Genomic DNA, 21,594 nt, shown 5'->3' on the forward strand with positions numbered 1-21,594 from the left:
CCTACGTCACATTGTTTGACTATTTCTGGAGTTCATTTGTCCTTCTGTCTGCGCACTCTCCTCTGCATGAATTCCAAATCATCTGTCAGTGTTGTGTCTCTCGTTTACAAAGTGCACAGCAGCAGAGGAAGCACAGCGTATTGAGAGGATACAGAGCTGGGAGGGCAGGAGAGAGTCAAATAGTGAGTCAGTATGGGATTAAAACAGGGTCATTAATATTCACAAACAAATGTCAAGTTACATTACTCATAAAACATAATGCACACATTATTACAAAGTGATCTGTATCTGTGCTAAAAGTTTCAAAGGAAATAAACGTGTAAGTACTCACCTTTTGTGTGGATTCTTTTATAAATGTTCTACCACGTGTCGCACAAAATGCAAAAATAATGCAGAGAACGTTGTATCCATGTTTTCCTGGCTCCGCCCACCTGTTGCACACAGCTTCGGTCTTTCCTGTGGTTATAGGCTGGAACCTCTGTTTGCTTTAAGGTTTCCTCTGCCATTCAAAAGGGCGGACCAATCAGCAACCAGTGGGTGTGGCTACAAATAGTGAGCGTTTGTTTCAAAATGTTGCTTCAACAATGCAAGTGTGAGATGAAGCGATACAATCAGCTGCAGCAATGCAAGCATATATCGAGGAATTGAAGCCCACATAAGGGCAATGCCTAAAATTATTTTGAAGTTTGTCACTTACGCCATGCAAAAATTTGAATGGCGTTACACTCTGCAATACACTCTGCGCATATGGGGGTTGTTTACTTTAATAGTGAAGGAGAGGCAGCGGCATTCCAGCTAACTAGCTGCTACCAAACCTAATGTATTACCAAAAGTCACCGAGAGCCGTCTGAATGCACCGAAATTGACCTGCAACAGAAAACCTGTCAGTGGCAACACTGAGTTATGAATTCTATATGGAAGAAGAAAAGCTTGGCAAAATGTACATGTTTTTTAAAAAAAAAAATTCAATCTTTGCCTGCAACTGTAGTGTTTAAAGTTGTTGAATGTTGTATCTTTTGGTTTCTTGCCAAACAAGCTCTGAGTGAGTATTCACAATAAAAAGTACATTTTCAAAATCCCCAAAAATATATATCAAAATATGAGCAGATGATTTAAGCACCCAAACCCACAGGGTTAGGGTTAGGGTAGCAGTTCCATGGTAGCGGCTAGTTAGGTAGCCATGCTACTTCCACGGCTTCACTTCACAAGCAGGTAAGTGGTGACGGACGGATAACAATTGGTCACCATCCAGCAGAAAGCCCTCTGTCCTCCCTGCGTTTTGTGGATTTTAAGTGACACGTGTGGCGTGCTACAAGAGTCTCCCAATGATCTGCATGAACAGGTGGAGATTGACACGTTTATTTCCGTTCAAAACTGCTAATTGACATAACAATTATGATAATTAGAGGCCCGGTTTTCCAGGTACCAAATTATTTGTGCATTGCGCTTTACGAGTTACGCATCTTGCCATTTGTTTGTTAATATTGACACTGTTTTGATACCGTACGGTAGAGTTTATCAGCCACTCATAAAACACAGTAACAAGATGTGACATTGTTTGTACAGCGCCACGTGCAGATTAAGTGCGTTGGGCCCTCGATCAATGGATCATCAAGACTCTCCAATTAAAGAGGTGGCTGAATACTGGAGGCTTTGTTTGGTTGTAATGATAAAAAAAAAAGTCCATTAAAGTTGCTAATTAAATGATAAGCCTAAATTAAAACATCGGTCAAGAGGGTGAACTGTGGCGTTTTAAAGCAGCAATATCTGCCAGATGACTGAGGCTGGGATGGTGGTGGTTATGTTGGGGGGAGAGAGGCATCAACAATTCTTCCATCACAAATTCATGAGTGCTGAAACCTGCAGCCTGGGCCACACATCCATCTGGCGCTCTGTGTTATGACTCGAGTTCAGAGCAGCAGTAACCTCTACATTATTCACAGCTATATTATTTATTCTGTGCAACAAATGGATGTTAAACAGCTGAAATACTCAAATAAGAAATAATATCAATAAGCACCTTATATTTGTAACTCCTACGCCTACAGCCGTGGCCAGATTAGAAGTAATTGGACCTTTTAAACAGACATTAAAAAGCCCCCCACGCCTCCTACATAGGAGCAAATGACACCCCAACTGATCTGACTTCAGTCACTTTGTGGTCATTTTGCATTTCTTTTTCCTTTTTTTTTTTTTCTCTGTATGGTCCTTTATTTTCTCTTCATAGCAACCACTGCATCTTAAGACTATTTTGCAACCCTGTGTTTGTTTTGCATCTCATTGTGGTTGTTTGATTAAAATTCAATAGGAGGGTGGATCAAAAAGTTTGGGGACTGTTTGTGTGTGCGTGAGTGGAGTGCTGCACCAGGAAGTGCACGGAGCAACAGGAAGCTATGACCTTCTTGAGTAAGTGTTCCAAGGTAAGTCATGTGATCAACATCAGCATCAGAGTTACACACGTTTGTGACCACTTGTATGTTTGCATTTGGGATTTCAACATGGACCTGAAACTTGAGCAGAGCCCGCACATAAAATTTTGTGCCAGAAAGAAGTCACAAGGAGCCAAATCTGGTGAGAAGGTTTGCAGCAGAGCTATGATTGTGTTGTTGAGGGCAAGAAACTCAGTAAGGGGACACGTTGAAGAAAAAAAAGTGCCATCTCCCAAGAGTTCAGGTCGTTTGTACTGAATGTTTTCCCTCAGACACCTCCAAACATCGCAATAGAACTTGTGTTGACAGTCTGACCCTGGGGGATGAATTCACAATGCACAATCCTGCGAACGTCAAAAAAACCCACCTGGTTGTGCTCTGTCTCAGAAAGTAACGATCTGCCCCTCTTGAAACATGAATAGCAGTTGCCAGGCCTCTTGCTTCATTGCCGTAGGCTTTCTGAAGCATTTCAAAGGTAGATTTCCTGAGTTTGACACAAAATTTGATGTGCATTTTCTGATGTTGAAATTGCAAACGCACACATACCATATTCACAAAAATGTGTGTAACTCAGGTGCTGATGTTGATCAAGCTTGGGGAAACTTGGGGTACGTACTCATGAAGCTTCTCCCTGCTCTGTGCACATCACAGTACGCTTCTGGGCCAAAGGTTCCACCAAGCCCATTAAGTAATTGATAAAAAGAAGCTAACAAACCAGCTGTCTATTACAGTCTGACTGCGGTAGTGTAGAGCACCATGCCTGGCCAATCAAATCCCATCCCACTTACATCCGCCTTTGTCCAGTAGATGTACAATAAATCTCTTCAAAAAGCATGGCTGTTAAGCAACAGCATACTTTATTTATTTTCCTGTTTTATACACTATTTAGAAAATAAAACACATTGAATAAATACAAATTTAGAAAGCGACAGATTTTTTTTGCCGTATTCTCACAGCAACACGTGGTTATTGTTATGGAGCTCTCTCAGGACTAGCGGAAGGATTCACGTCACTGAATCCACCCTAAAGCAGACTTGGGCCACACACTGCAATGAAACACTTAAGACTGGGCATGCAGATGTTGAACCCTAACCCATTTACAGACACAGAGAGAATGGCACATTGAGAAGACGTTGAAAACATCTAGAAACACCAGAGGGAAGGAAAAAAAACATCTATATACACGAAGAATAAATAAAGAGAAAATAGGTCCAAGACAAATCCACTGTACAGACATGTCCATCGGATGTGACCGACTGCTTTCTTTTTCACCCTCAGTTACCCTTCAATCATCAGCCTCACCCTTAACAAAGTTCAAATATAGTACAGTACAACATGGGATGTTCACCAACAGCAGATTGCACCATTTACAGTGTTACAAACAAACACAAAATTTCACCCAGTGGTTGGCATCAACTGTAGTTCCCTTTCAGTGTTTGTTCATAGTAAGGCAGGATACAGCGGAGCTCTTGGAAATCCCGTCGGTGAGGTGGACAACAGGTAGTCAGGCTGCCTCGACAGTGGTCTTACAAAATGAACTCCACTCCTGTTGGTGTCCTCTGGTTTGGCAGATGTAAAGTGGCACGAAACAGTACGGGGTGGATCAGAGCGCCGAGGAAAAAGCAAAAAGGGTGTCAGTCGTATGTTACATGTAGTCCAGTGATCTTTTTCTCAACCGGCCTTTATGGCAGACAACGGTACATCCTCGCATGGCAAAGAAGACAACCAGAGCGGTATACATGGACTAAAGAGGCAGGAGCAAAGATCCAGGATGCAGGATCCAGGATCTGGACCATATCCTTGAGGAGGGACGAGATGAGAGGGATTGGTGCTATCTGACCTCCAGACAGTCCAGGTACTCCTGGGCCAGGTCATAGCAGAACCGGTACTGCTCCTAGGAACGGAACAGAGGTGTGGTTTTTAACATGTGACCAAGATTATCAGATGTTGTGATGTAAATTAGTTCTTGGTGGACCCGCCTTCCTTCAACCTTCTGTCTATATCTACCCCAGTAACTCTCTAATATACAGCAATTACATTAAAGGGAGTAGTTTATTCAACCCGCCATCATGGCAAAGCGTGAAATAGACACGCCTGTCCACTACATCAAAATGTGAGATAGCCACACTTAACACTGTTTAGGCGTTAAAAGTTACACGTTTCCCTGAAGTGAATGAAAATAAAAAAAAAATTGATTTACAGGAAAATGTACGTTTTTGCAAAAACACATGGTTGTGGTTACGAAATAAGCGCATGGCTGGGGTTGGTAAAAAAAACAAAACAATGTTGGGGTTAAGAAGAAGAACATGGTTGGTGTAAGGAAACAAAAAACTCAGGGAAAACATTGTCACTTGGTTTCAACAAATGCCACCATGCCCCCCTACTTCCTCCTAATACCGCCAACATTTTTTTCTTTGGACTTGGTCTCAAAACCTCTCTTGCAGGACTTTGGTCACATGATCCCATGTCATGTGACATTTACATGCGTGTAAGTTACTCGCTTACAAAACATGTAACTTCCATGCGTAGACAGGCCAAAGCATGGCTATCTCACGTGTTACTGTCGTGGATGGGCGTGTCTATTTCACATATTGCCGAGATACCGGGTTGGTTTATTTACAATTATTTGCTCTCTTGCCATGAGTTCGATTGGAGAAACAGGGAGTCTAGTTCAGTCTACAGGTAACAAGCTTGTTGAATAACCTGTTTGGTCTAAAATGTTTACTGTAAAATAGATGCACTTTTCAAAAGCTGGATAATGTGTTATTTAGTGTTGCTTGGTATGTTGAGCTCCAGACAGCTCATCAGGGTGTCCCAGTTCACATATGTCCATTGTAATGAATCTGCTTATATTTGAACTGATTAAAATTTAAATGAACTGAACTATCTTGTTTCCTTCCTGTGTACAAAATAAACTTCAAAAATGACAACTTGTGATTTTATTGGGGGATGAGTGTGTTGGACTACTTTCTGGCTGGAAACTGTCTGACATCCTGAAATATTTGATGCTGCCTGGCAAACTCCAAAGATGACAAGACTCCAGGAATTCACACTGTCCTGCCAAGACATAGTCCCCCCCCCATAAAACCACAAGTTGTTATTTTCAAACTTTTAATTTTGTACAGATTAATCAAACCAGATTAAAAAAAAAAGTGTGAATTAATTAGCTTCAGAACTATTGACAGGCAGATGAATTATCTTTGGACAGAGCCAGAAGAAAGTTTTCCAAAGTTTACAGTCTTTGATGTTAAATATTATTTAAAAATTGATAATGTTATGTATATTTAAACAATTATATAACAACAAAACGAAGCCAGGGATGCAAATACCATCACCACTGCATGATTTCAAATCAAGCGTTCATACTGAACATGACGCCAATTTATAACCACGTTAGCTGGAGGTAGCTAGCAACGTCTGCATTGACCACGTGTGCGTTAAACAAGTTTGTTTCAGTTTTATAATTTAAATATTTCTGTTTCACTTTATAATTCAGCATTGTTTTAAAACTGACCAATTTCTTTTTGGGATCGGAGGTTATTTTGTTTCGGCCCTAGACAAACAATAGCGTCGTAGCTGCAGTAGCGGTTGCTGTCAGCACGTTTCACAATGATGTTTTGTAAGAATTATTTTGAATTTGTCCAACAGAAACAACTATTGATGAGCACAACTGCAGACCTATTTGTATTAATGAACAACTTGTCATGTGTGGGAGGTGAGTTACAGATTTGGAAGTAGGCTAAACATGTATTGACATCGAGGACAGGCTCTCTGACTGTCAAAAGTTCCAATCCCATGAACTGTACAATTGAATTATAGCCACTGCTTCAACAGACAGAACCTAATGAAAACCAAACTAAGGCCAGACACTTGGCCAAACACTGGCAAGCAAAATTAGCCTCGAAAGTTTGTTGTGAAAAAAAATCTCTAAAAACATAGCAACAAAACAACATTAGTATTGTAGCTAAAGTGTCACCATATGGTTCAGCACCACCTGGAGTTTCAGTTGAAGCATGAAGCACATCCTGAATGAGATTTCACTGTTTCTGAACATTTCAGGGAAAAGTTCTAACACTGTTAGAACCAGCTGACTCAGCTTGTTAAATCCCATGTGGGTAGCTTTAGAACCTGTTTTTATTTTTTCTTTTCTGCACATTAGAGGAGACACCGATGATGAAACTGCTCCGAAAAAAGATGTGAGATCTTCTAGCTCAAATTCACCCCCTGGGTATTCTCTTAACGCACCCATGGGTGCTCCCACAGTCTCAACTTTCTTCTTTTTAAAAAAAAAAAAAAATGTTCACCATTTCATTATCAGTAATTATGCCACTGCAACCTTTAACTCACTGTCACTGTTCTTATTCATGTTTTTAAGGTGTTGCAAATTATTGGCTCTCCAGCCACGAAAAATCCCGACAGTTAAAACAGAAGTACAGCGAGTCGTTGCCGTGGAGATGTTACACTGTCTTGTCTGTTCGGTGTAAACTGGCAGATTTCAGACTGTTGCAGACTGGTGAATTACAAGAAACTACAAGTTTCAAATCATCTCATTGTGAATCTTTGGTCTGAAGTAGCAATAACCTCAGAATATGTATGTAATGTGAAATAAGTGAAACCAATGGTAAAAGACATGCAGCGTAGTGGTTTATTTCATTTCTCTGACTTCCTTCCACTTTTATTTTCCTGTCGGAGGAAGTAGTGTCTAACGATCTACGTAAAGACAGACAGAGACTTTAGATTGCTCACCATTGTCTCCACCATGTTTGGCTTCGAGTTGCGCAGCGTTTTGGCAGCAAAGAACACGTCCACAATGCTGTGGTGACGAATCATTTCCAGGATCATGGTGCAGGCACAGAAAGTACCACTCCGGCCGCCGCCATTCCTGCTCCAGTAGACACACACACACATAGACAGACACAAACACAGAAAAGAAGCATAAAGACATGAGTGACCTAATAAAGATGTGGTGCAGCAGCTCAGACAGCCTCTCAGAGGGGAAGCTACAGAGTGAAATGTCACAGTTTGACTGAGCACAGATCAAGCATGCTGTCAGAAAAAGGCCAACTGGCAGACTTTCAAGATGAATATCTGAGAAAAGTTCCCATTAAAATACGAGAGCTGGGACCTAATCAGATGTGAGATGTCTTACACAGCCTGACCTCCAGAGGAGAAAGGGCCCTGACATGCAGATGGACGACGGCGATAAGGCAAAGATACTTTATGGTCAATTTTTACTTTGCAATGCTGAAGGAACTTTTTAAAATGCAAACAAGGCAAGTTTTAAATTACAGTAGCAAGGTGAAAACTGTGAATGCAGTCCGGCATCTTATTAGAAATCAGTCTACCGGAGATCCAAACATTCAAACATCCAGCCTTCAAAGGAGACGCTCAGAGCTCTTTCAAAGGATTTTTTTACATAAGAGGCAAATTCATGAGGAATGGCTGAATTCATAATACTTGTAAATGTCATTTTAATAAATGTTGGACATCAAATGGACTGTATACTATGCAGCTTCACAGGCCATTATACTGTACAACGAGTAATTCTGACCAAGAAATCGAATTGGTCAACTGGACTTTTGAAAGTTTGTATTGGGTTGTTTGAATTGACGAAGAAGATCTGGTTAGATAAAAACATGTTATGAAATTTGGAAATTATTATATTTATCTTTTATTTTGACTTTTGGATTTGACCATCCTCTGGAGAATTGTTAGCCTGTTGGGTTTGGATCGTCTCATCAGTGGGTGACCCAGCGCTACTATCTTAAAAATACATGGATCCATGGATTTCTTTTTTTCAGCAGATATCTTGGTTACAACCAGACTGAGCTACCTAAGCAGTTTACTGTTTCTATGTGCTCTATTTATTCAGTTTGAGCAACGATCTCTCCAAAGCATAAAAATAGACTAGAAATCCTCTCTGTTGCTAGGTCGTTACTAAGGAGTAGTAAACATTGCATGCATTACATGAGAATCTACTGACGTTACCAGTTGTTAGTCAAACCCCATTTATTGCCATGGAAATGGAGATCACACAGTTTTATATTTTTAAGGAAAATTTCTTCACAATATCGCAATATTACACAGAGATGCTCACTGAACTCGGTCCTGACCGCATCACTCTTGTGCCAATTAATGACGTTAAAGCACAACCTCTTGTGTAATAGTGCTTAATTATAAACAACAAATTAAAAACACAGTGTAGGTGTTTGAATACACTTCACTCATTCAGCCTTTTTCTATTCTTTTCTTTTCTTTTCTTTTCTTTTCTTTTCTTTTCTTTTCTTTTCTTTTCTTTTCTTTTCTTTTCTTTTCTTTTCTTTAAGTATAGCGACCTGACACTGTGTGTGTGGTGTATGTAAACAGACTCACAGGCAGTGGACGACGGTGCGTCCCTCCCCACACTCCCTCTGCCAGTTGTGAACCTGAGCCAACAGGCTGAGGAAGGCTTTCTTGGAGTCGGGCACGTCGCGATACGGAGACCAGCGCAGGAACTGGAAGTGACGCACCACGAGCTGACCTTCCTGGAGCTAGGAAGAAGAGGGAAGAGGGGAAGAATCAGTGAGAGGAGTTTCATTTTTCAAAACTCATTTAAAGATTGATCAACCAGAGAGTTCAAAGCTGTTCGACTTCTGTTTTTTTTTTTTTTTTTTTCTAACCTCTAAAGAGGTTAAAGTTGCAATGGATGGGAGATACCACTCAGATATTAACAAAACTAATGTAAACATAGAGCCCCCAAAACTAAATGTTAAAAACGAAGGAGTCAAGTCAACGCAACCAAGAATCCCAACTATTTAAAATTATTTATGTATTTTTAATCATCCTTTGAATGAAAGTATATTTTTATGCATTACAAATATGCATGTTACATTTTCATTCACAGTTCATGTCACTCTTTTGAAAACTGTTTTTCCATATTGATTTCCTAAAACTGGATTCATCGCTTTTGGCCACTGGGGGGCAGCGCAGGAAGATGCACACTGATGTTTTTCTAAAAAGTTGCAACTTTTTGTAACTTCCTGTAGCCAAATTTAGCTCATTTGAACATTCTTGCATTAATGAGCAACACTGTTCATCATCTAGTTGTGTTTCTTGCCACCTGGGGAATTTAAATCCAATATTTACTCTCCTTTAAGCTCTTCTTTGGACTTAAAAAAAACTCCTTACAAAAATATATTTAGCCGCTGAATGTTTCACTGTTCATCTACTATTTGCTAATTCTGTATGTGCAGTTTGGTGCTGGACAAACAGCACACAACAGGTGGATTAGAGTGCTTCTTTTGTTGAAAATTGCTGTGTGGTGAAGGTGATGAAGGGGATACAAAAAAAGCAAAGGTTTGGGCTCAAAAACCAAAACAATGAAAGAGGCACTGCACAGTCCTGTACAGCTGAGGCTGAGGGTGGCTGCAGAGCTGGGTTATAGTCATGTGTTAGTTTGTCACAATGAAAACATGACACACAGTCACCTGATCCATTAATATCAAAATATTGATTGGAGCAGCTTAAAAAACATACATGTTTGGTTTTCTGAAAAATGTCTCAGACTTACTGGTTGTTACTTGTTTGACTCCCACCTCAGCAGATTGTGAGTTTGTCAACAAAACAATTTCTGGGTTGTAAAATGCCAGGGTGCACTTAACCTAACATACATCCTCGTTCCTCGGCAGGCACTTACTCTGCAGTACAAGGATCAGAAAGGAGTTTGTTCCTCCGGCACACATTGAACTGAGGGTCAACTTTTTTTTTACACTTTTCATAAGGCCAAAGACTGCGAGGGCGTGCTTAATGGATTGTGGGAAATGGCCCCCTAAAGGATATTGTTTCATGTTTCTTTTCTTCTTTATTTTCCAGAAATAATCAGTTATATTTATATCTAGTTTTTCTCACTGAAACAAAATGTTGAATTTGGCACAAATTTCTACCTCCATAAAACATTAAAGCAGATTTTTAAATACATTTTTTGAAACCTACCATGTTTACGTCCATGTTTACGGTTTTCTTCCTCCCTTACTAAGTTTCAAAACACTACCAGTGGTCGATAACATAACATGAAATCCCGCGTACTGTTTACTCGAGCGTGTATGTATGACCTCATAAATGTACATAAGCAGGGATCTGCTAAAAACACTGCTCCAAAGAGCCTCTAGTCAAACAGGGTACCTTTGATTTGGAAGAACACAGGTATTAACAATGCCATTGGTGTGATGTAGAAGTTAAACAATGCTGTGACTTGTTACACTTATTATACCATTTTGGTAACACTGCTACTTATAGCACCTTTTCTATATCTATTGGACAACAGAATACCTGTTCGGGACAGAGTCTATCGGTGTCCTGCTCCGTGGTGTCTGTCTCCTCAGGATCCTGCAGAGAGGCCATGTGGGAACAGTTTCTGACATTGTGTCAAGATAATTGAGGGGCTGAGTGGGAGAGTGACGGGGGGTACTGACAGGGGAGGTTTAGGCCACCGCGTGGGAGAGGTAAGTGGGCACTAGAGCTAGGAGGGTTTGTCAGGTAAAAGGAGGCTTAATGACAAGGACAGATCTGCTCGACTAGCTGCTGGAACAACCTACAGACCACTACGGTGGAGCTACTGAGGTGAAGGGAGCGGTGTAACCCAGATATGAGTAAACACAAACGTCGTATTCCAAATGACATACTTCCCTAGTGCACTAGCAGATAGTGCTCTCACATGTTAGGACTCTTGTGTAGTGCAGGAATTTTGACAGAGTAGTGTTGTTTTAAATCGCACATTGCCACTCTGCACTGACCGGAAATAACCTCAACATGTGACCACATCACCCGATGAAATATCTGCAGCTTGAATTATTTTACCCAGAAATTAAGATGTTTTTTTTTGCCCTCTGCGTAACATACTCGATAAACACACTGATTCTTCTGTTCAGAAGCAAGAGGTGCAAAATAAATTCTTGCTTGCTGCAGACGCCTTAATTTGAAAATTCTTTACGTCTGTAGCCCCTAAGATGGTGACCGTTTGGGTTAAAAAGTGTCCACCATGTCACACTTCTTTTTTTGGACCGTTTTTAGTGCATCATCCTGGTACTTGTAGTTCACTGCATGTTTCTGTACTTGACAGTGTGAATGCACTGATGCACTCAAACCCATGAGTGTTAGTACACAAGTACACCATTTGGAACACAGCACCAGACTCCCAACCAAACAATGATACATATTTTTCAGTCAAATATTGGAAATGATCAAATACAGACCCATCTCTTTGTAATTGTTGATTGCTTCAGACAAAACCAAATAAAAGCACCTCTGCTTATTAAACAGATCAGGCCTGCGTGAGGCTAATAACATCATCATATTGTTGATACAGTTGCTTTGTTGAAAGTAGGATTATTATGTTGCAAATTAGTTTGACCACTGGAAAGAAGGAATGCCAGCTGGGACCCCGGTCACCGTTCTGAATCATTATACTAATATCAGGCTTCATTAACCCTCTTAAAATTAAAACAATTGGTTCCGTGCCAGGAAATGCTTTCCAACAGCAACACAGAGCAGCGGCAGTGCTTTTACTGAGGCGCGACCACAACCAGAGTTTTTGTCCATATCCAATATGAAAGTAAAAACATGTCACTTCAGAAGAAAATGAAGCATTTAAAACAGCAATTGTAGCAATTAACTCTGTCAAGCCGCCAAATCGAGGCAGTAGAGAGTGATGCAGAGTTTACACTCGGATCTTAATGTTTCTTTTCTTACTACGAAGACGGCAATTACATTCTTTCATCAAGTCAAAAGCGTTTAGACACTGTTGAGAACATGAACCGGGTTCATGAGGAAAACTTAGCATGTTTATTTTTAACCAGGCGCTTTCACCACGAGGAGGATGTTGGTTAAATTACAACACTGTAAAATCTACAGTATTTGTGTCTGTCCTGCTGAAGTGGCAACCAGCAGTGATGTCATCCATTGGTTTTTGAACGGCCGTTATGAAGCCTCCAGTTTGGATTTTGCCTGCCGCTATATTGCTAGTTTGGAGCGGTTTGGAGCAGGAAGTGACCATATTAGGACGAGCTGGAGGGGAGGAGGGTGGATTTGACTCGATCTGATTGGAAACCTGGCGATACTACACCTTGCCCACCGATAGCTGTAACCTGACTGCACCACAGGCATGTCAATCAAACAGACACGCCCCCCCAAAACACCGATTTTTGAGGTTTATTTTCCAGACTGACTGGCAGGAAACTAATAAGAAAGAGCGACTTCTGCTAGCAACACTGAGATAACTCATGGAAAAAAAGTTCTATGAGAGAGAGTTTTATGAGAGAAGTTGAATGTGAGTGTATGGAGCTGGAGGATTTTTGGAGCTAACCTCTAGTGGCACTTGGTGGTATCGCAGCTTATGCAACTTCCAGATGGGTCTCATTTTTCGAACCCTGAATCTACGTCCACTTGTATATACAGTCCATGGTCCTTCTACTGCCTCCTTATGATAAGGTATAGTGGACAAAATCAAAGAAACGTGTAAAATCACATGAAAACCTTCAGATGATGATGTTGGATGTCACTAAACTGTGAATTTACAGAAATCTAAGGTCTCCTACAGTGTTATATATTAAAAATGGGCTGCTTCAGCAGAAATACCCACACTACTGTTAGAAATATTGTTCATGCCAGCTGATAAATCTGCCTGATCAGCCACTACAATATTACTTTTGTTTACAGAATACATTTTTATGAATTTATATTAATCTGTTACCTTTAGTTGATGCTGAGGCTGTAAGCAGATGCACAGTTAGCACAGCTAGAAAGCCCAGTACACACTAATAAATGACCACAGAGTTCAGTCAATTCTTTTCTGACGCTGTCTCAGCAGAAACTCCACTTTCAGGAAGTTGAGGTGAAACCACGAAGTCAATGTCAGGAGTCAGAAAAACCGCAGTCCGTCACACTGACTGTTGAGGATACACAACCCAAAATGTAAACCAAACTTTGTCTCTGTTTGTCTGTTCAAACACAGAGGTTATAACTTCTTAAGGGACAATGGTTATGATTGTTAACTGGATAACTGGATATCAAGTTTGCCACAAATGTCGATCCTGTTTGAATTAAACCTGCTTAACATGGCTGTGAGAATGAACCTGTAGGGTTCATAGGAAGTAAACGACGAAGCAAAGACTAATTAAAAACAGAATTCTTCAAATAAAGCTACAAACAAAGATTCATGTCGGCACTCAGCATTTTTTTCTATCACCGTCGTTACCTGCTAAAAACAGAGCAAAGCAACCGGATGAGCATTTTTGCTATCTTTTTTCTTTTTGTTATCATTTGATCATGATGGCTTTGTTTTTGATACTTAAACCTAAAGCACCTTGTGTGACTCTGAGACCACCGGGCTGTGAAACAAACAGCATCATTGGACAATCTGGGATGAGAACAGCTTGAGAAACAAAAAAAAGGAAAATATGTTTTTTTTTTTTTCATGCAATGGACACAATATTTTTAAAACTAGATGTCTGGGAGTGTCTTTCTGTAAATTTGTGGCAGAACAACAGATCTATTCTAAAATGTGGGGGCACTTACTGGGGCTGCTATTAGCCCGATGTTTGCTGACATGATTCAGTGTTTTAACATCTAAAAAGGTGAAATTGTCAAAAATATTGGACAAAATCTGTAAAAAATAATGAGTGAAATCATCAGCTAAAAATTAAAAACTAAAATCAAGTTTCATTATTGTTGCTAACAGAACTTGTTACCTGTTTTTGACTGTTCAGACAGAACATCAAGCTAAGGTAGGAGCGGCACTCAAATTCAGCGTTTGGATTGCGTTCGGTTTTGTGTCCATCGCATCTATATTTATCGTAAAAATGTGTTGACTCCTGAGGCTTTTTGTGATGGTTCCACTTACCCGTGTGATGTTCTGGACCCGGAAGAGACGGATGATGACGTCATCGTCGGCCGTCCTGGACAGAAGCTCCACCGTCATGGGCCCGAACTGCTGCAGCCCTGGTTCAGGCCAATACTGCAGACAAGGCTGGGAGATTGGGGGGGGGGGGGGGGGGGGGGGGGGGGGGGTTCGTCATTAGGCCACACTTACTAGAGGCAGAACAAATCATTATGTCAGCAGCCAGTGGTGAAGCCAGTAACAAGACACCTGAGTATTGACAGCACAGACAATTAGCCTAAATGACAATGATTATCTACAAATAGCAACCGTAAATTAAACGAGCAAAAAAAAAAAAACACTCATGCCTGGAAACAATCCTCCACATAAGCCGCGGTCACCTCGCTTGAATTATTCATAAGTCCAAATCATTACCATTAGCACATTATAAATTAATGGAGTAAGACACCTTGGCTCTGCCTGGGGGAGATAAACAGTAAGTTAGCTGAGAGGTTTGGACGCACGCGAGAGCCAAGATCTCCCATCACCACCGCTTCAAAGATGCACACCCCCCCCCCCAGGTCACGAGGAGAGGGGACGGGGACATACAGGGGAGCGGCGCTGACATGCTGACGTGCTCCGCGGTGACTTTGGGGTTGAGCAGACCCCTGGAGTAGGAAGTGATAACGGCATTTCACCCTGACAGAAGGGTATTAACAGGTGACATTGGGCAGGAGGGGAGATAAATATTTATACATCCAGACAGGAGACAGGCAGCCCCAACTCAGGAGGACAAACTGAGCGTGTACATCGGAAAAGGGGGGCGGAAAAGGGGACGGGGGACGGGGGGGGGGGAGGGGTGAACTGTTAATCCACTGGTAGCGAGGGATGAGGAGGAGGAAGAGGGAGAGGAGAGTGACAGAAGAAGAAGGACAGGCTGTAGCTGACAGGCATGCTGGAAATGTTGAGCAGGAATGAGACATGACACGGTGACAGAGCGGCGATAGGGAGACGGCAGAACAAACCCACGCATGAGCACACACGGAGACAAAGAACGATAAGAACATGTTAATGCCATGACAGCCCCTACAAAGGGACTGCGGTGTGAAGCTTGGTGGTGGAGAACCATTCGAAGGCCAGACATCTGATAACCCCAGACGCACACACACACACACACACACACACACACACACACACACACACACACACACTACGCTGTGACTCACATTCATGTTGTATTTGAAGGAAAGTGAGATACGGATGACATGTCGGCACGACGACTGTCCACACGAGACAATAAAGGGAACGGCCATTTGAGCAGTCATCTTTATTTACTATGACGTTCATGAGCAGGCCTCTATCTGTGATTACAAGTAGCGCTGCAGCAGATTGTCTTTGTGCTTGTCTTTTCTTGACTTGACAGTATTTGGAGTGACAGGACAGTATAGCAAGTGACACATTTACTGCCTCCAGCTTCTCATGTATGAGAATGTGCTGCTGTTCGCTGAGCTGCAGCCTGGACACCTCTGGCTCTGAGGGAAGGTGATGGACATTTGTCATTATTTTGTCATAATTTTCTGTTATCTTAAAAAAAAAAATAATAATAAGCTAACTGAATAAAAATAATCCTTAGCTGCAGCTATAATCGAGTTTTTTTTTAACCAACAATCCAGACTGTCCCTGTATTCCAACATCCGTATCACCAAACTATTTAGTATGCCAGACAAAGATTTAGTATGCCCCGATACATAGTATGTGAAATGTAGGATGCCAAAAGTACCAGGATGTTCTACTACATCTTGTCATATTTTGCAGTATGCAGGCCAGCATGGTACTCTGGCAGTTCTGACCCACAATCATCTGGGCGGTGGAGAATACTTGACAATGACTGAGCCGCAGAGAGAGTTGGGGTCGCTGATGCTCCACCCACAAAAGGAAGAAGAAGAAGAAGAAGAAGAAGAAGAAGAAGAAGAAGAAGAAGAAGAAGAAGAAGAAGGAGAAGAAGAAGAAGAAGAAGAAGAAGAAGAAGAAGAAGAAGAAGAAGAAGAAGGAGAAGAAGAAGAAGAAGAAGAAGAAGAAGAAGAAGAAGAAGAAGAAGAGAAAGGAGGAGGGGAGGAGGAGGAGAAGAAGGAACCGTAGTCGTTCCAAATCGCTACGGATCGCGACAGATATGACCAAAAGGGTCAAAGTTCAAGGTGCATTTTCATGATGAAGCAGTATATTCCAATCATATACATACTACGTGCAACAGTACATAGTAGTTGCAGTCGTACTAAACGTAAAAATAATTAGTATGTGATACGGACCGCAGCTCGTGTGCACAGCGGCCATGAATGCTGGCGGAAACGGTCAGTGACTTTCACCACTGTAACCCCCACCCAAGTTCCTGAACCTCCAGAAAGCACTACAGCCTCTGAGCTGCGACTGTTTTTGGGGGTAAAACTTCTCAGAAAATACATTTCCTTCAAAGGTTCCTGTTCCACAGGAAGGGTTCCAGCGGTGGAAACTCGCCCTTTATTCAGGACGGAACAGAGATTTTATGACCTGTGGAGCAATGCTGAAGTTCAAGCTTTGATTTTTTTTTTTTCCAAAGGATGACTTTCAGAGGAAATTTCAGAGCTTTGTGCTTCTGATATGTCAGCAGACTAATTTGTTTCATCTCACTGCGGCTTTCTGCTGTGGAAGTACAAATCACACTGTACTAAAAAGAACTTTGACCTGTGGGAAATTTCCTGGTCTACAATTTTCCTGGAACCTTTGGTGGAAAAGTACCCAAAATCATGACATCAAAGTTAAACCTTTTTTTTTTTATTATTTTTTTTTATTGTATTTGTATTGTATGTCTTATTTGACATTATTTTTATAAATGTCAAAATTTTTTACCACAAGCCGCATTTCTGGCTTGCTTAAATGACAGGCTTCTAGTGAGAAAAGGCAGCTCAAAACAGTGACAATGGAACTCAAAACCAAAAAGCCTGAACTGTGAGTCCCAGAACATCACGTGTTAAAAGTAAAAAAGAAACATTCGTATATGTTACGTTCCTGCTATTTGCCTCCACAAGTTAAGAGCACAGACGCACCCTCATGTATTATGTTTATAATGACAGCATGTGTGAATTTACAGATTGTATAATCAACACAGAATATATGCTGGATCCTTAGATTAAAGCTCCTAAATTAGGATAATCTTGAAATAACGGGTGTGTCAGTTCTGATTTCAGGACTCCTAAATGTTTGTTCTCAGAGGGATTCACTAAGCCTTTAAGCCCTATAAGAGGTTCCTACATTATTCAAATGTGCCCACAGTCAGCCATGTGTCTAATAAGGTAAAAAAACCCACAATGATAATAAACCTTGAAAGCATATTTTGATGGCAGCTAGTCAAAACAGTTGAATAACAGGGATAACAGTTTGCACTGTACACTGATGAACAACAGTCAGACTTATTCATCACACCAAAAATTCTCCCCAGACCCAAAGTGTTTGACAGCTCATTAAGAGGCTTCTTCCAGGTCCACCTAATGGCCTAATTCAATATTTAGACTTGTGTTAATTTTTTTTTTTTTGCAATGCCCAAAAAGTATTTAAGTACTTTAGGGAGTTTTAAAACCTACATTTTGTTTGCTCTGGTCCTCATTAGTTGATGAGTTTGTCCACTTGAAGTGTTTTCCCTTTAGTTTAGTTTCTTTGCACAAAAATAAAACCCAAGAACTAACATGGATCACTACAAACCATGTGAGAACGTATTGGTCAGATGTATCTGAGGTGGGAGCGAGAAATTAAATACAGGAAGAAGAAAAGCTCTTGTGTTCTGGACTCATACATGTGAGGGAACTGTCGCTGTGGACTTGACCGCGGAGCAACAGCAGAGTTGGCAGTTGCTCATAGCTGTTAACAATAATAATAATAATACGCAAGGCAAAACTATACCAGACCAATGTTGAATACACTTTGAGGAAACCTCTAGAAAGTAATCCACGGCTTCACACTTTGCACAGAAGACTTGCTGCCGTCAGACTTGAACTAGTGGAATACACCTGCTGCCTGGGACGGATCGATGTCGGATCACATTCCCACAAACGAACCGCTCCACAGTTCATTTGGATCCGAGACCTCCTCTCAAGGTTCTCAGTGTTTGTGTTGTTCCGCACTTAAGTGTGATTACTGTGTTCACACCTGCCAAACGAATGGCACCGAGGGGAAAAGAAACCAGAGTCGGATTTAACCGCACTTAAACATGCAGGTGTGAAAATACCCACTGCAGTAATAAGTGTATGGAAATGCTCTGTATGGCACTAATCAAAGTCCTGCTGTGATTCAAATGCTGTCACGCAGAGGAATTGAATGTCACCCGTGGCTTCATTATAAGTGGCGGGCTGATAAGTTAGAAAATAGAGCTCAAGCTTATGATATTGATAATAAAATGATTTCTATCTCCAGGATCCGACAGTTTCATCTCTTCTCTTACCCATGCAGAGTTGGACTGGTTCAGCTGGTTGAGCATCACCACGGAGGTGCAGCCGTAATCGTACACGAGCCTCCAGAAGTCGGTGGTGGTGCCGGGCAGCGGGTGCGGCGTCACCACGAAGGCGGCGGGCCGGAGGAAGCTGTCGGCGAGCGCCGCGTTGATGTAGTTGCCGGTCTCGCCCTCGGCGGTGACAAGGAAGGCCAGCGAGCGGTCCGGCGGCAGCACGTCCATGCTGCGGTTCTTCTCACGGTTCCTGGGCATCAGAGAGATACTGCACTCCTCCACGTCCAGGTGAGGAGTCACGGAGTTCAGAGTCTGAGGAGGGCGGAGGAGGAGGACAGTGACGGAGAGGAGAAGGAGGAGATAATTAGAAAAGGTCGGCATGTGTGTTTGAGAGTGTGTTCACAGTTTAGATGCAGAGATAGAGTGAAAGAAGGAGAATGAAGATTGAGATAAGAGGAGACAGACACAGCAGAACAGAAATGGGATCAAAGAGAGATGGACAGAGGCGATGCAAATACTCTCTACACAAGCAGCCCGACCGTCAACACTTGACCAGCACAACCATCTCCAATCATCTCCTGGAAACTTTAAAAAACAGTTGTTATCAGTGTGAACGCCAGCGGGGCTTCATGGGTAAAAACGCGTTTAACACATTCTCATACATTATGAATAAGCATATTACCAAGCAATGGAATTTTTTTATGAACTGATTATCTCACTTGCTTCATAAACCCCATTGGTTAAAATGAACTTGTAACTGGAATATTACGTGTCAGCAACAAGTTGCAGCTCTGATTGGACGACTCGTGATCGGCACTGAGAGAGGAGAGCTGTGCTGCATGTGTAGGAGAGGACTTCTAATTATTCTGAAAAGGTTGCCAATCAATAAAACACTAATAACTGCAATTAACTGGGCAAAGTAATAATATTACATAAATGTCCACATTAAAAAAGGCTGCTGCATTCGCTGAATGTGGTTAGGAAAGCATATTCAGCCTCGCTCTCATGCTAACTAGCAATTTATTTCTAACAGCCAGAGGATTTTCATAATAAGGAGCAGCAGTCCAAACACAACATGTGTTAGAAAGGTAAAAGGAAAAGCTGCACGTTTATTTAACAACGAAAAAAAAGTCAAGTAGGGGCAAGGCCTGTAGAAAATAAGAGAAGTGAGTGCAGGTTTTGGACATTTCATTGTTGTCTGACTTTTTAGGATGCCCGGCAGTGATTTTAGTAAAAACTGAGCTGAGTTCACTGAAGTTATAGTTTATATCGAAGAAAGGGAAAGATACAACTGCAACTGTTCTGACAGTTTAAATGTGGAACTGCAATTTTCTCTACATGGTGAAGTGTTGTCACGCATTAAATATTGATTTACAGTTGTGTGTTTATGTGTTATCACATTGTTACATTGCAAAAAAAAATCCCCATCAAATTCCTGCTTAGTGTGGGTCATTTATTTATTGGCTAATGAACCGACTTTACTAAACATCACACAGGCAAGAGCTGAATACCAGATGGATTTCAAAACTGTGACATTCAAGTTTGGAATACCATTAAATCTGGTACAGACATGTATGATGTCCAGGGGATGAATGTCAGTGACTCTAGTGTTATCATCAGGTTGAAATTTCAGTTTGTCCAATAATTTATGTTCAACGTCCAACTACTCACATCTTAAGGTAACAATTAGCTAATGTTGCCATGCTGACAAACAGAACACATATCTACATATCTACAGAGCATCTGTAATGTTACTTGTTAGCATTTCGTTCTAAGCACCAATGTGTGGCCTTAAAGAGCCGCCAGCACTGAATGCCCTCAATGGCTGCCATCATGGCTACGTAGCGGAAAGAGAGGGACCCCTGATCTGTTTTTAAACTGCGGCCACTGAGGAAGGTGTAGAAGGTGGAGCGAACGCTGCACGATACTATGACACAAGTGTTCACTAAGTACTGCTATACTGCTGGTGGACAAAAACCATCAGAGGGCACGAAACCATGCTTGGAAGCATTTTGTTCATTGAACCCTGATTCAACAAGTATTTACACCTACAGACAAAAGAAAAGGTAAGAAGCTACTGTTTGGCTGTGCACACACTCTACCTACAAACTACCCTTACAAAGTAAGATACTATTGTTGCTGCTGTATTAGTTTGCACCATTTGAATCGTGAACTTTTCAAACAATGAATAATTGGATTCAATATGGGGTGATGCCTTTTCAAAACACAGCAGCAGAAGTGTTAAACTTCCATCTGGAACGATGATTAAAATAACCAGGAAGCACAGGGAATATCTGATCCCCTGCCTCCTGTCATCAAGTTCGTCTTGCCCGGATGGGTCTTTACCTGAAACTCCTCTCTGAGCTGGGACGTGTTGCTCTGAGGGTCGACCTTCAGCATCTCCTTATAGGTGAGAGCGAATTCAGTCACAGGGATGGCAGTCTCTCCGCACAGACAGGCCTCCAGGATGGCATCATGGATGAACACGTACTGCTCCTGAGAGACAGACAGGAGGCAGATAGGATGTGGGTGGTGGTGGTGGGGGGGCATTCACCGGTTTACAAAGTCAGACAGAGCCCTCGTTGTACTTATGAGCGTCCTAACCGTTAATTGCACTTATGAGCATCCTAACCGTTAATTGCCCACTTGTAAAGAACAATGTTGAATTTAATTACTGCTGTTGAATGTTGAGTAATAGTCACAACTGTCAAACATCCTTCACATTGCCATGCCCACTCTCAGGCATTGTTTCCTGGCAGGAAATTGTCTATAAAATGGGGTAAAAAGTGCAGAAAACACACATCAGAGGAGAGAAACACTGCCCACACATCATATTTAAATAA

At 41.6% G+C, this 21,594-nt stretch overlaps 1 protein-coding gene across 4 annotated transcripts in view; it reads right to left on the reverse strand.

Annotated features, from left to right (window-relative positions):
- Positions 1 to 3,267: 3,267 nt before the first annotated feature.
- Positions 3,268 to 21,594, reverse strand: part of ptprua (protein tyrosine phosphatase receptor type Ua) — a 230,122-nt gene continuing 211,795 nt past the window's right edge. For all 4 annotated transcript variants that reach the window (XM_069175969.1, XM_069175967.1, XM_069175965.1 and 1 more), the window contains 6 exons: positions 21,098 to 21,247; positions 18,749 to 19,063; positions 14,305 to 14,430; positions 8,802 to 8,959; positions 7,176 to 7,311; positions 3,268 to 4,323 (listed from right to left, as the gene is read on the reverse strand). In XM_069175969.1, coding sequence (XP_069032070.1) covers positions 4,261 to 4,323; positions 7,176 to 7,311; positions 8,802 to 8,959; positions 14,305 to 14,430; positions 18,749 to 19,063; positions 21,098 to 21,247 — 948 coding nt within the window. In that variant the 3' untranslated portion in view covers positions 3,268 to 4,260. The remainder of the gene's footprint in view (positions 4,324 to 7,175; positions 7,312 to 8,801; positions 8,960 to 14,304; positions 14,431 to 18,748; positions 19,064 to 21,097; positions 21,248 to 21,594) is intronic.

Source organism: Embiotoca jacksoni, unplaced genomic scaffold, assembly GCF_022577435.1.
Source record: "Embiotoca jacksoni isolate LCO1_2020_lvr unplaced genomic scaffold, fEmbJac1.0.p SCAF_7, whole genome shotgun sequence".
NCBI lineage: Eukaryota > Metazoa > Chordata > Actinopteri > Embiotocidae > Embiotoca > Embiotoca jacksoni.